This window comes from Protobothrops mucrosquamatus, unplaced genomic scaffold, assembly GCF_001527695.2.
Source record: "Protobothrops mucrosquamatus isolate PMUCROS unplaced genomic scaffold, P.Mucros_1.0 scaffold570, whole genome shotgun sequence".
Taxonomy (NCBI): domain Eukaryota; kingdom Metazoa; phylum Chordata; class Lepidosauria; order Squamata; family Viperidae; genus Protobothrops; species Protobothrops mucrosquamatus.
Window position 1 is genome coordinate 194,730 of NW_015386872.1, and position 14,177 is coordinate 208,906.

Below are 14,177 nucleotides of genomic sequence, written 5' to 3' on the forward strand. Positions count from 1 at the left end.
TTCGGATGCATACATGGTGAGAGAAACAAATCTTGCAGGTTTACCAGATGGATGGCATCGGGAACAAAGCTTAATTAATCCCAGCCCTTCCAGAGAGAAGGCAGAGCTTCTCCCAAATCCAGACCTTCAGCCCCACATATCACCCACCTGCCCCCTGGAAGGAAGTCCATTATCTCGAGGGGTTTGTGGAGGCCAAGGCAGGGTTTGGGGGTGGGGTTCCTTGCCACACTTTCCCAGCAACAACAAGGGCCACCAGCTGGGTTTGGAGATCGGACCCTTAGCGGAAGAAGAGCCCTGGGCCTAGCACCCCACCCCCAAAGGCTTTCTCAACAGGCCGCCCAGACAGGACAGTCAGGCCGTCTTTGCTTCAGGCTCCTCCTCCCACAGCTAACAGGCTCTCTGTGAGATGCCCCAGGAGAGCGTGCATTGGCCGAACCCCCCCCCCACCCCACCCTGCCCCACCCCAGGGAGGGAACTGCAAGCCCCCTTTTCTGCAAGGTCCTTAGAGTGCAGTGTCAGGAGTACACATCCAGGAGATGACCTTGGGTGCAAAAGAAAGATGGGAATGGGTTACCCCGAGCTGCCCACCCCCAACCTCCCTGGGATTTGAGAGGAAAGGGAGGGAAGACGTGGACAGACTGGTAAGATCCTGTTGTTGTAACCCTTGTTAAAGTGTAGTTCCAGTCTGTCTCCCGGTCTGCTCCAGGGCAGAGGGCCAACCCTGGGACTAAGCAGCTAGCGGAGCAGAGCCCTTCGGAGGCCCGAAAGGGTCCGAGCAAAGCAGTCAGCGGGTAGCCCTGCCTGCCCTGCACGCACAATCGTTGCCCGCTTGGGATTCCCAGATAGGAGAGAGCCCCAAGGGAGGCTAGGACGGCGGGTGGATACATCTAAATGAAAAAAGTGAGAGATGGGTTTGGTGGCCTCGTGCCCCCCCCCACCCCCGGCCCAGACCGCTCAGGTCTTCGATCTGCTCCAAGGGTGGCCGATGGCAGCTCTCCCTTCTTTGCCTTCTTCAGCAAATGGCCCAGAGCCAGAAGGAGGTGGAGCGGGAGCAAGAGGTGCTGAGGCAGCAGGAGGTGGAGTGCCGGAAGTACGAGGCGCGCATCAACGTTCTCACCAAGAAAAGAGACGCTTTGGAGAAGAAGAAGGAGACGGCCATGAAAAAGGTACCGGCTCGCTCCGGGGTTGGTGAGCCTGTGGTGGTGGTTGTGTACTTGGCGTTCATTGCGTCTAAGACAGGGCCTCCTTTTTCCCCCACTCTGCCCCAACACCCGGCCAGATGCTCTTCCAGGGCGAGTGGGGAGGCAAGCCCTGGGCGCGAGGGTGGGTGGTGGCAGGCGGGCATTTGCCTTCCATGGGTGAAGGGCCGGCCTCCTGGCGCTCCCCCCTCCCACGCCGTCTTTTCAAGGCTAAGAAATGGGGAGTCTGAAGCAACATGAAGGCCCATCTATTCCGTGCGGCCGGCCTGGCGTAGTTTGATTATGTTTATGTGGGGGTTTTTTTACGGGTGTGTTTTTAGAACAGGCCTGTTATTTAATTCGATTTTAAAACAAACTATTTATTATTGTGGTTTTTAGTATCGCCTGTTCACCGCCCTGAGTCCCGCAAGGGAGATAGGGCGGTATATAAATTTAATAAATAAAATAAATAAATAAATAAATAAACATCATCACATCTTCGGCCTCTCAGTAGAGCAACTAGGACCCAGCCTGTTTGGGCTTTCATAATCAAGAAATACCATCACGCTGAATGGGAAGTCTTTGCATTTCTTAATGGTTCCAGCTTAGCTTTTATTGAATTGAAAGTGCTCAGAGGAATGAAATCCCAGAGGGTCTCGTGAGAAACCTGTGGCCGGGTTCAGGCAGACGTTGGTGAAGCAGACCGGCTCCAAGTTGGCAAAGGAGGGCACAAGGCTACACTCTCCCCCCTTCTTTCTTCAGCCCACATGTGGACTATGTGTTAAGGGAAGCTGGATTGGAAGGAGGTGGAGTGCAGAGTGCACTCTGCTGATGACGCTACCCTGATTGCCGAAAAAGCACAGGATCTGCAAGCCCTGGTACTCAAACTCACGAGCGTAGTGAAAACATGGGACTGAAACTGAAGATTCGGGAGACCAAACTAAGGGCAGCAGATAGAACAACCAGCCTTAGAATTGACAATGAAGGTGGCGAAGGGACGCAGAGCTTCTGCCTTTCAAGGGTTAACCGTCAACAGCAAATGACCAGCAGCCCAGATGACTATGGCCCAGATGAGCACATCTTGGAGCAGGCGTGAAGGTTTGGAGAAGATACTCCAAAGTCATGATGGATCCGCGCCTCCACAGGCCAGAGTCGCACAAGCCGTGATCTTCCCCGTGACCCTTTATGGAAATGAATGTGGGACTTTAAAGAAGCAAGAGGGGGGGGGGGAAAGCCTTTGAACTTTGGAGAGGACTCCTAAGAAGATTGTGGCCAGCCAAGAAAACAAACCCATAATTGAACGAATCAACCCAGAGTTCTCCCTCGGAGCACAGACGACCAGGCTCAAACCATCCACACTCCAGCCGCTCTCTGGAGATGGCGCTGATGCTGGGGATGGCGAAAGAGAAGACTGACCGCAACGTGGAGCCACTACAGTGGCAGCGAGGGCACCGCTGGGAGACTTGAAAGGACAGAATACAGACAGATGGTCATAGAGAAAATCCGTAGGGGGGGCCACCAGGAGTTAAAAATAACTTCATGACACATAATTTTAAAAATATATTATTTGGAGAAGAGAGCTGAATTTGTGCTATCAAGCTGATGGGAAGAATCAGTCTTAGTTTTAAAGAAAGAGGATCACGACAAGGCAAAATGCTTGGGCTGACAATAATATGACTTTGAAAAGATGTGTTGGTACGCCCTGATTATTCACAACTTAGATATTTCAAAACTTCAGTTGGACACAGCCTTAGTAGAGTCTGTCTTCTGGAGGTGCTTGGGACGCAGCCAGGCCCTGGTACCCAAGATGTGTTGGTTGCTGTGCTGGGCCTCATGACTGTCCGTTGAGGCCATGTCCCCCAGCCGGAGGAATCCCCCCAAGAGCTGACCCACATGGCCCAGTTCTAACCGTATTTAATCTTTCCCGGAGAGGGGGGCTTGTCCTCTTCAGGAGGCATTAGTTGGCCCCCTTTTCATGAAACCACTGCTAAATCCAACCAGCTTCTCCTTTTAGGGCAGGTGGTCACCCCACAGCTTCAGAGGATCCTGGATGCCAACATTTAATTTCGGTTCCTTTCAGTCAAAGGACCAACAGGACCTTTGTTGTAGTTTTGGATGACCTCTGGTGGGACCGGGATGGGGAGGCGCATTCATCCTTGCTCTTCCTGACAGCTTAAGAGTCTTTGGAAACCGTGGCCTGTGACTCCCTTCTGGACCAGCTCTGGGAGTTGGGCTGAGCAGCACTGCGTTGTGCTGATGGTGCGTCTTCCTTTGATCGGGAGCGAGAGGCCCAAGCAGGGTTTGGCCCTCTCTGCATGAAACCAACGGCTGAGCTGATCCGCTGTCACAGGGCGAGGCATCACCAGTGAGCTCTCTTGCCTTCCGGGAATCGCTCCACCGGCCACTGGGAGTGAGGCCCTCCGGGGAACAGCTGGGGCTGCTGCTCTTCTCCCACAGCGCCCTCCCTGCCTGAAGTCCTGGTGGGATTTCCAGACTGGTGGTCCTGGGGGACTTTCAATCTGCTTTTTCTGAGAGGGGCTTGAGATGGCCCAGGTGATCCTGGCTCCCACAGCAGCCACGGCCAAGGCCAAACCACCCGGAGTCTCCTGCAGGACGGCGATCACACACTGGATCTGGTGCTCCCAAGGGAGCAGGGGCCAGCCACTTCCTGTGAGATTGTCTTGTGCCAGTCTAGAGTATGCTGGTGATCCCCAATTGGGCTTTTCTTCCCCTGGCAAATTAAGCAAGGCCACAGACGTCTTCCTGGGGGCTGTCCTTCCTGGGGAGCCTCTGGAAGCTGCAGCTGGTACAATTCTGGGCATTCCTCAATCCAGGCACCTTACACCTGTGCTCTGCCAGCTGCATTAGCTATCGGTGCTCCTGGGTTCACTTCAAAGTGCTGGGAATGACCCGTAAGGCCCCAGAAGGCACAGCAACAGGATACTGGAGCCACTGCCCCCCCCACATTGCATCCAGCTCTCCTATCAGGGCTGGCAGGGGGGTCCCATCCATGACAGAGTTCCCTCTGGCAGCACCCAGGAAGAGCATTTGCCATTTGGAAATCACCTAAGCCAAGCTCTCTCCGGGGAGGGGGAGGGGGCATCTGACCTGTATAGGGCAGAGTGAGGGTCTGCCCAGCCACCTGCTTCATTTCAGGTGAGCCAGGACTACAAGGCTGCACTGGCCGCCCTCCGAGTGCAGGACATCGAGGAACTGCGGAGCTACCGGCAACCCCCGACTTTGGTGGTCCAGGTGACCGACCCCCTCTGCCTGATGTTCCAGGTGGAACCCGGGTGGGAGAGCGCCAAGCTTCTGCTCAGCAGGGAGGATTTCTACCAGGTGAGACCCCCTCCAGGACCCCCCCTTTCCCTCCCACCCTGGCTGATCCTGTAAGCTGCCTGCCTGCCTGCCTGCCTGCCTGCCTGCCTGCCTTCCTTCCTTCCTTCCTTCCTTCCTTCCTTCCTTCCTTCCTTCCTTCCTTCCTTCCTTCCTTCCTTCCTCCCTTCCTGGTTAAGGGGGAGTCCAGCTTTGCCCTTCTTGGTCCAGAGGTGGCTGATGTTTGGAAAAATATTGCTGTCAAGGTTCTGACTAATGAAACCAAATAAATCAGAACTCCGAGGCTTGAAGTTTCCTCAAAGCACATGTTTATTGGATACATAATATCAGCACGGTCAAAAGCAAAACCAACTCTGAAATTTCCCTAGAGATTCAGTGCAACTAAAAGTAACAGTTCCCTCCCCTCTGCTACGCTGTAGATCATAGGACCCAATGAAAGCAATTGGCGGGCTCCTCAATTCAGTTTCGCTCCCCCTTCCAGCACCTGCAGGAATGACCCTGGTTCCCACGGGACTGCTGTGTGTTTTGTCTAGCAATACTTTTGTTTTCCTTTCCCCCTTCCCCCCCCCCAATCTAAGTGGCAACTTCGAACGACAACGATGGCTTCAGCCAGGCAGGGCCATGGGAGCATTGAGGCCACTCTGTCCTTCTGTCCTGTTGGAAAGGGTCAGAGGCTTGCCGTGCTCGCCTCCTTTGTAAATTTGGAAGGGCCCAGGAGGCCTGGAAGAAAGGCCATACCTTCTCTCCCTTCCAGGACCTGATCTTCTACCCCAAGGAGACTCTCAGCATGGAGCTCTTCCAGGCGCTGGGCCAAGTGGTCTGCCATAAGGGTTTGTCTATGGCTGCCATCCAGAATGCCAGCCAGGCGGCTGCAACTCTTTATCAATGGATCTGCTCCATTTACTGGTACCAGTGGGCGCTGCGTGAGTGGCAGCCGGCCATGCTGCAGCTGCAGTCCTGCGAGGAGCAAATCAATGCGGAGAAAGTCAATCTGGGCGACCGGCGCCTTCACTCAGAGTTCCTGCGGGACACCACCCAGACCCGCATCCGGGAGCTGAGGCAGAAGCAGGAGCACCAGGAGAAGCTGCTTCAGCAGCTCACGCAGTCCTTGCAGGCTAAAGAAGAGGCCAGCACTGTAGAGAGCTCTGTGGCCGAGCACCTGGCCAGCTGGACAGCCGTGGCCAAGGTAACAGCTGAGGCCGGAGGCCCTTCCTTCTCCTGGGAAGGGCTGCTGCCTTCTAGCCTCTCTTCTTTCCTCCCAGGATCTGGAGTGCCAGCAGAGCACGGTGCATGGCGATGCCCTTCTCTGCTCAGCTGTCATCTCGTACCTGGGTCCCTTCTCCCCACTGCGGCGAAAGGAGCTGCTGGAGAAGTGGCAGGCTGTGTGCGAAGGGTCCCAGGTTCTCCTGAGCCCCTGTGACGTCAGCTGGCTCCTGCAGAAGGAATTGCCCTGCCCAGGCCAGGCCCCCTCTGGCCCCCCGCTGCTCCCGTTCCAGAACCCGCTGAACGTGGCCTCGGTGCTCAGCTCAGCTCAGCAGCAGCGCCTCTGGGATCGGCTCCACAAGCCGAAGGATGCCGAGAGCCGCCTCGCTGCCATGATCGTTCATTCCTGTGTCCACCTGCGGGCCCACCGGTGGCCTCTCCTGGTGGACCCGGACAGGCAGGCCCAGACCTGGCTGCTGCTGACTTCCTCTCTGGAAGAGGGTGAGCGAAGGAGGGGAGCGGCTGCCGGGCACGTCCTCCCTGGGATCGGCTCTCATCAGCCCCTTCCTTGCAGAGGAGTCCCAGGCCCAGGCCCTGTGTGACCTCGTGCCGGACTTAGTGGAGCAAGGGGTCAGCGAGGAGATCCCCGAGGACAACCTGGAAATCCTGTCCCTGACCAGCCCTGACCTCGAGCAAAGCCTCAAGGACGCCGTCAGGTTTGGTGAGCGAGATCTGGGGCAAGGTTTGTGGCTGGCCCCATGGCCCGCGGGGCAAGCTCGGCAGAGGCGGAGAGGGAGGGCAGCCCTGAGCGGCGGGGTCTTCTCCCAGGCAACCCCATGCTGCTGACGGACTTTGAGAAGGACGTTCCCTGGTGCTCGGCCCTCCAGCAGTTGATGGAGAAGGAATCCTTTTGGAGTTGCCCGGAGGGCAAAATTTTCTTCCCTGCCTCCGAGGAAGATGGAGTGGAAGCCGAGCACCTGCCCATCCCACCTTCTTTCTCCCTGTACCTGTGCACCGAGCTGCCTCTTAAATCCTTGGCTGCAGGTAGGAAAGAAGTAGACCCAGATCGCCCAAATTGCTGTCATGGGATATGGGCAGGTTTAGGGTAGGGATGAGAAGGCGCGGGGGGGGGGGGGCAGGATGGTTGTGTAAAGGATTGTCCTACTGTATATGTTTCTATTATGGAATAATTTTTAATGTTTTTAATAGCTTGTTTTTATTGTACGCTGCCCAGAGTCACATTTGTGAGTTGGGCCACTATATGGGTGGTGGGCATGAGGTTCAGCTCATCATGAGGAGGATTCTGCAAAGGGGGGGGGAAGCGCTCTGCCCTCCCCCCAAAGGGGAGTCTGTCTTTCCACTGCAGAGGTATAGAAATACACGACAGGTAATCCCCGAGTTACGAGTGTTCACTTAACGCTCGTTCGAAGTTACGCGATAAGTGCCCCCTAGTGCTTATAAGCAAGTCCCAAAATTATGAATATTGCAGCAGCACAGCAGTCGTTCACCCTTACGAGCGACCGCAGTGGCACTGTAACATTCGCCCTGGTTACTCTCTCCCTCCCTCCCCACCCCCGCCCCGGGTCTCCCCAGGTGCCAGGCTTTCAATATTCACCTTGTGAAGATCGAGATCCTTCGCTTTCTTGGCTGCTCCAGGCCTTCGGTGCGTTCGCAGACAATGGAGGCCTAAAGTAATGCAAGTTCACGCAAGATCAGTGGGGCGAGATCTCTCTCTACTGATCTCACGTGATCTCATGGTACTTTAGGCCTCTGTTCTCTGCAACAGAGAATGGAACCGAGGCCAGGGGATGCTTCCGTGGCCCTCCGGCGGCTCGTTTCCGGGCAGCAGCGGCCTGGAGAAGGCATCCGGCACCCGGATCGGGCCACTGGAAGTCCAAAGCGTCACCCGCAGTCAGGTCTGGGCGGCAGCAGGAACCGCGACAGAGACGAGATGGATCTTTTCAAAGTGAGTCCGTCGCAGCAGGAAGGGAGGGGGAAGCATGAGGTGTCTTAGTGGGTCGGGAAGGCGTTGGGGGCCTGTTCCATCACTAGGTCCTCCCTAGCCTTCCCCATCCTGAGATACCGCATGCTCACTTAACGAGCCCACCTGTGTCTCAACGAGCAAGGGCAAGATCTCGTTCGAGTGGAATGGGCAGACTCCATTACTCTCGTAACTCGAGGACTACCTGTACTGGAAAGGTATAATTTATTTAAGAAAAACCAGAACAGTCCCCGCCACACACACACTCACACACACACCCACCCAAAAGAGACCAGGGGGTTCATGTAAAATCAAGAATGATACGATATTAAGAACGATCAATCCAGAATGATCATCCGCCCAGGATGGAATTTGGTGATAGCTTCTCTCAAAAGCATCTGGGTGGATATTAAAGGAAACGGAAACAAGGAGGCATTTTTGCAAATATCTGGCAGGCATCCAAGAAACCGGGGGGGGGGGGCGAGGGGGGATTTCAGCTCCCTGAACATCAGCTGCGAATCAAACTCTACACAGCAAGTGGGCGATCCAGTGGACCATGTGGACCGCTTGCTTTTCAAGAAGGTGGGCTGGAAAGCCTGGGACCGAGAGAGGGTGAAGGGGGAGGGATGGGGGGGGGGAAAACACCTGAGGAAAAGTGGCTTCCAGCAGGCAGGACATTTCAACTTTTCAAGAGAATTTCTTGAATAAACTGGGGGGAAAGTCGGAAATCTTCCATGAATGGAAATTCTGAAGGAGAATTGGAAAATTCTGAAGAAAGAGGTGAAGGAGGCCCCAAGACCGACAGTGCCCAGGAGAGGGAGGGGAGTGGGGGACTGGTAGGCGACCCCTCCCGTCCTCCTCTTGCCCTTGGCAGAGGCCGACCACTCGCTGCTGAAGAGGCTGAACGTCATCGACCTCAGCCTCAGCCAGGAGGCCCTGGAGGAGCAGCTACTGAGCGAAGTGCTGCACGTGGAGCGCCCGGAGATCCTGAAGAACCAGCAGGTCTTGTATCTTGGGATCCTGCAGCTGGAAGGCAAGCTGGAGGCCACTGAGGTGATTCCTGGGATGCACCTATTTAGGACTACTTGTAGGGCTGCCCTTCTTCGAGCACAGCGCCTGCTGGCTGGGTGGCTCAACACAACCCTGAAGCCACAAGGCCACCTTCTCAGCCTGCACCTCAGTCAACTTCCCCCCCCCACTCCCCGGCTAGGATGCGCCAGCCAGAGGCTCCGGGGCATCTCCAGCCCAGCGCCTAGGGGAAGGAAGAGCAGCTCTTGGCCGTCTGGAAGGCTGGGTGGGGGGAACAGAGCTAGAGCCCACCCAAGGTAGGGGCGGGCGCCATGGAGGAAGGACGCTTCATAATCCCACCCTATGGCAAGGAAGGGGCCAGCCCCATCTGGTCTGGGGTCCAGCCTGGTCAGTCCTTTGGGCCAACGCCACGACGTCCTTTTCCCCATTCTGCCCGCCTTCCCTGCAGGAGGAGCTGATGGACCTGATTTCGCAGCCACAGCGGTCACTCTTGGAGGAGGAGAACTTCATGCCGATTGTGCGGCTCCTCCAGACCCAGATTCAAGCGCTGCACGCCACGCACAGGCACATGGTCTCCCAGCACCAGGACCAGGCCACGCTGTGTGGCAGGTATCGGCCGGTGGCCTGCCTGGCGGTGGGGCTGCACGTGCTGCTGCAGGAGGTGGGCCGCCTGCACCCGCTCTACCGCTTCCCCACCGAGTTCTGCATTGGCCGTGTGCGGCAAGCCCTGATCTCGGCCAAGCGCCAGGAGGCCAGCAAGCAGGAGTCCCTGGAGGCCCGGCTGCTGGAGCTCAGCAGGATGGTGCTCTGGCAGCTGCTCACCCAGGCCCTGCCCTGCCTGCGGGAGGCTCACCGCCCACTCTACTTCTTCCTGGGAGCCGTGACTATGCTGCGAGTGGCGGGGGACGTCAGCCCTCTGGAGTGGCTGGCCTTCACCCAGGGCCTGCGAGACCCGGCTGCCAAGGCCCTGCTCCTGCCCCTGGGGCCCGGCCCGGTCTGCCCCAGCTGGGTGAGTGCGGAGGCCTGGGAGGAGTGCGCCTTGCTGGAGAACCTTCCTGGCTTCCACGGACTGCTGGCTTCTCTGGCCGAGAAGGCGGTCCAGTGGCAGGAGTACTTCTCCCTGCCCTCCACGGTGGTGGGGCCGGCTCTGTGCCCCAGCCACGCGCATCTCAGCCCTTTCCAGCGTGCCATCCTTTGGCGCATTCTGTGCCCCAGCGCCATGTGCCAGGTGATTTCCGATCTCACCACCTGCTTGCTGGGTTGGTCCTTCACCGAAAAAATGGCAGCTGTCAGTCCCTACTCCTATAGCCGCGCCAACAAGCCGGTCATCTTCGTCACGGCCCCGGCCGGATCGCAGGCTTCCTTTACACATCCTCTGCTCTGGATCCAGCAGATGGCAGCCCAGCGGGGACGGAGGGTGAGTGGGGCCTGGCAGGAAAGAGAGGGACGAGGCGGGCAGACTGGAAGGGGTCTCCAGACCCCTCACTGGCAGCTCTGCCCTACAGGGAAGAGTGGTCGTCATCTCCTTTGGTACCCCAGATGCCTCCCGGCGTGTCCAGCGAACGCTGCCCTTTTGCACCAGGAAGGGGAAGTGGCTGGTTCTGGACAACTGCCAGCTGCTGAGCCGTTGGGATCCTGAAGTCCTGCAGCAGCTGGACCTGGTGCTGACCACTCCGGCAGGTCAGAGGCAGGAGGCGCTGGGGAAGTCCGTTTCCGGCGAGTATGGGAGGACCCTTCGTTACTCCTTCTTTCCCACTGCAGGAGTGAGCAAAGGGGGCCCCCTGGAGATCCACCCCAAGTTCCGGCTGTGGCTCATCACGACGCTCAATGCCACCGACTCTGTGCCAGGTACGGCTGTTCTCCTGGAGAGGCCGAGCAGGAGGGGCTCCCACCCCGAGAAGAAAGGAGAAAGGATGTGAACCACGAGAGGGTGAGGGGCCGAGTGCCCTGGCTGATCCCCTGCCCCACCAGTCCCTCTCTTCCCCTGCGTGCCCAGGACCCGTGCACCGCAGCGCCATCACCCTTTTCTGCGAGATGCCCCTGGAGCTGAAAGGCATCCTGGCCCATACTCACCAGTGGCTGCAGGGACAGGTCCAGAACCTGGACACGGAGAAACGGCTCTCGCTGCTCGTCCTCCATGGGGTCCTGCTGTACCGGCAGAACTACGCCCGGTGGACCCAGGCCGCATCCTACCTCTGGTGAGTCGGGGGGGCCACCCAGAGAGCTTTCGGAGTAGGAATGGTGACGGAGATGTGGACGGGATTCTCCCGCCTGCCAGGTGGCTGGAAGACCACAGCTCTGGTGGTTCAGGGCGGCCCCAGGAGCAGCTGGGCCTTTGCATCCCTGTGGTAGGAGGATGGGCGGGGGGGGGGGGCTGGTAGCATCTCGCAGACCCACTCAGTCTGAGGTTGCACGCAGAATGGCTTTGGTCCCGCCCAGAATGATACTTTTTAAAAAGTCTGTAATTTGTAACCTGAGGGAAGCCAGGCAGAGGGGGGGGGCCCTCCAGATTCACTCAGTGGCCCTCAATCTGTCAGCCTCTGCCCTGGACGCTTTTGGCACTGGCTGGTTAAAACAAAAGGCTCCTGCAAGTCCTCCTGCCCGAGGGATGGGCCCGGGAGGGGTGGGGCTCCTGACCCCCTCGGCTGGGTTCACGTGAACTTTGTTCTCCTTAGTCTCCCATAGACTCCCCTCAAATCCTCACAGAACTGCAGGCTTCTGCAGATGACAGAGGAAAACTGCACTAGAACATCCAACCCCTTTTTAGCTACGCTACAGGTAGTGCTCATGTCTCGTTTAGTGACTGCTTAGTTACAACGGCAATCAAAAAATAACTTTGCAAGCAATTCTCACATGTACGACCTTTGCAGAAAGAAAGGTTGAAACAAGGTCAACAAAGGACAGCTGTGGTTTCAATTAGCCACCGCTTCATTTAATGACCGGTCCCAGTTGGGGTTCCCAACATCCTTCAAAATCCCTTTAAATTAACTGTTTCAACCACTGTTCAATCCTGTCTAATTCCCTTCGCCTCACTGGCCTCTGTCGTTATTTTCATAGTGCTGTTTCCACTACGTGGCCCCCCAGCCCACCTGGAGCAGCCGGAGGGGAGGGGAGGGGAGAAGGGACCGAGCAGGGAGCTTTAATGACCCTCCAGCTGCAGAGCTGAAGTAGCTCCATAGAAGCTGACATCCCCGGAGTTCACCTCCGGGGCCAAGGAGGCCGATTGGGTGGACACCTTGGGGTGCAAAGCCAGGGATGCTGCAGCCAGCGCTGGCTCCAGGCAGGAGCACAGAGTGGGGGGAAGAGGCACCAGAGCAGCTGGGCCTGGCTCTGGATCGGCCACTGCACCAAAACCCTGGGCTCCACGGTGTCTGCTCCGCACTTCCACCAGTTTTTCAAAGCCCCCCTCCCCCCCCGCAGCTCAGATACCGTCTCTAAGCTCCATGCGCAAATCTCTCATGGGTGACGCCCACCCATCTCCAAGAGCCCCACGGCCACTTCCCTAGAGGAGGAAGGCCCGGCAGGGATCTCCTCCCACACCCCAAGGGTCCTTCGGTGCTGCCCCCGCCTCCCCTTCCCCCTCAACCGCCTAGCATTGCCAGGGTCCCTGCTGTTCTGTCCCGCCAGGAGTCACGGGGAGGTCCTGGCGGGCCTCAAGGCTCTGGAGAGGCTGAGTCGGATGGCAGGCTCCTCGGAGGAAGCACAGCTGCAGCTGGCAGGTAGGAAGAAGCCCCCTTTGAGGTCTGCCAGCCCAGCCCGCCCACACCAAGGGAGGGGCTGCACCTTCCCTCTCTGTCCCCACAGGGACCATCCTCTACGGAGGCCACGTCCTGGATGAGGGGGATGCGCAGGCAGTGGAGAGCTTGTGCCGGCAGTGCTTGGCCCCTGCTTCCCACCCGCTGCCTGGCTCCGGCCTTCAGAGGCTCCTCGCTGCGGTCATCGGCCACACAAGCCCAGGTAAGAAGCGTCCGTGCAGAGCCTCACCGGCAGAAGGCAGACTGGCTCGGCCCTGATCCGCCCTGTCTCCCCCGCAAGGGCTCTTCGAAGACGAGGCCTCGGCAGCGACCCAGGGCCGGATGCAGCAGCTGCCCAGCCCCACGGACCCTGCCTGGGTAGGGCTGTGCGATAGCCTGCAGCCCCAAATGCTGGCCAGCCGCAGCCAAGACCTGCTCTCGGCTCTGAAGGCGTCCCAGGACCTTTGGCCTCGCCGGATCCCCCAGCTCCCGAACACACTGGAGCAGCTGGCCAAGCGAGGCCTGGAGGTGGTGCAGGAGCTGCAGGAGCAGCTGGCACAATGCGGCTGGGAGGTGGGAGCCCGAGGGCGCCCCCCCCCACGGGCAGCCCCGCCCCAAGCCCCGCCCCCTGCAGCGCTTCCTGCTGGAGGAGGCGGGTGCCTTCCTGGCTCTGCTAGAGCAGGTGGGCAGGGACCTTGCCTGCGCCCAGGAGTGCCTGCAGGGGCTGCCCTGTTCCTCCCCCCGCTGCACCGCCCTCCTCCAGGCCTTGCAGCGGCAGCAGCTGCCCCGCCACTGGCTGCCCTACGTGCCCACCGGCCCCGAGCCCTTGCAGGACTAGCTGGGGACGCTCCAGCGGCGGAGCGAGCTTCTGTGCCGCTACCTGCAGTCCATTGGGGGGGAGCCGGTGGTCTGCTACCAGCTGGCAGCCTTCCAGCAGCCGCAGCGCCTCTTCCTGGCCCTGCTCCAAGAGAAGGCCCGGCCGGAGAAACAAGAGCTGGAGAGCTTCCACCTGGACCAGCAGGTGAGGGTAGCCGCTATGGGTGGTGTGTGTGTGTGTGTGTGTAGGCCCAGGCCCTTGGCTGTGAACCCCTCTTTGGTTTTGCAGGTGTTGCCCAGCCTGCTGCCCCCCGACAGTGCCCCCGAGAAGGGCGTCTACCTGGGTGGCCTGGAGGTCTACCACGCTGCCTGGAACACCCACAGCGGCCACCTCCAGGAGAGCCTCTCGGCACAAGCCTGCCAGCTGCCTCCGGTTTGGGTGCAAGCCAGCCGGGAGCCCTGGACGGCAGCCTCTGTCCCCCGCAAGTACCAATGCCCTGTGTACTTGGGGACCCCCCAGGCAGCCCTGGACCTCTGCAGTCAGCGGGTCATCATGTACCTGGCTCTCCCTTCCAAGATGTCTCCTGAGCAGTGCACCCAGCAACGGGTTCACGCCATCAGTGTTCTGCGGTGAGAGGCCACCACAAGGTTCGAAGCATGGGGAAACCCCTGAGGGTCAAGCTGTCCTAACCCTTCCTCCTGGTACACAGAGAAATTGTCACCATAACTACAGAAATAAAACCATATATTGTGTGTACAAAACAGTCCCCGGTGCTCTGCCGCTTTGCCAGCCAGGGAGGTCCCACTGCCTCAGTTATAAATAAGATGACCTTGGACGCACCCCCACACGCACCCCCACCCACCCACCCCCTGGCGGGGCCACCCGGCCTGCAGGCTCCC

General features: G+C 58.6%; 1 protein-coding gene across 1 annotated transcript in view; it reads left to right on the top strand.

Moving 5' to 3' along the window:
* The window catches only part of DNHD1 (dynein heavy chain domain 1), a 39,675-nt gene extending 25,654 nt beyond the window's left edge, over positions 1 to 14,021 (top strand). The window contains 16 exon segments of the mRNA XM_029284402.1: positions 1,017 to 1,166; positions 4,335 to 4,517; positions 5,269 to 5,700; positions 5,777 to 6,218; positions 6,292 to 6,438; positions 6,546 to 6,761; positions 8,573 to 8,751; positions 9,176 to 10,144; positions 10,233 to 10,407; positions 10,489 to 10,575; positions 10,724 to 10,925; positions 12,355 to 12,446; positions 12,532 to 12,684; positions 12,763 to 13,040; positions 13,042 to 13,482; positions 13,567 to 14,021. Coding sequence (XP_029140235.1) covers positions 1,017 to 1,166; positions 4,335 to 4,517; positions 5,269 to 5,700; positions 5,777 to 6,218; positions 6,292 to 6,438; positions 6,546 to 6,761; positions 8,573 to 8,751; positions 9,176 to 10,144; positions 10,233 to 10,407; positions 10,489 to 10,575; positions 10,724 to 10,925; positions 12,355 to 12,446; positions 12,532 to 12,684; positions 12,763 to 13,040; positions 13,042 to 13,482; positions 13,567 to 13,911 — 4,491 coding nt within the window. The 3' untranslated portion in view covers positions 13,912 to 14,021.
* Positions 14,022 to 14,177: the final 156 nt, after the last annotated feature.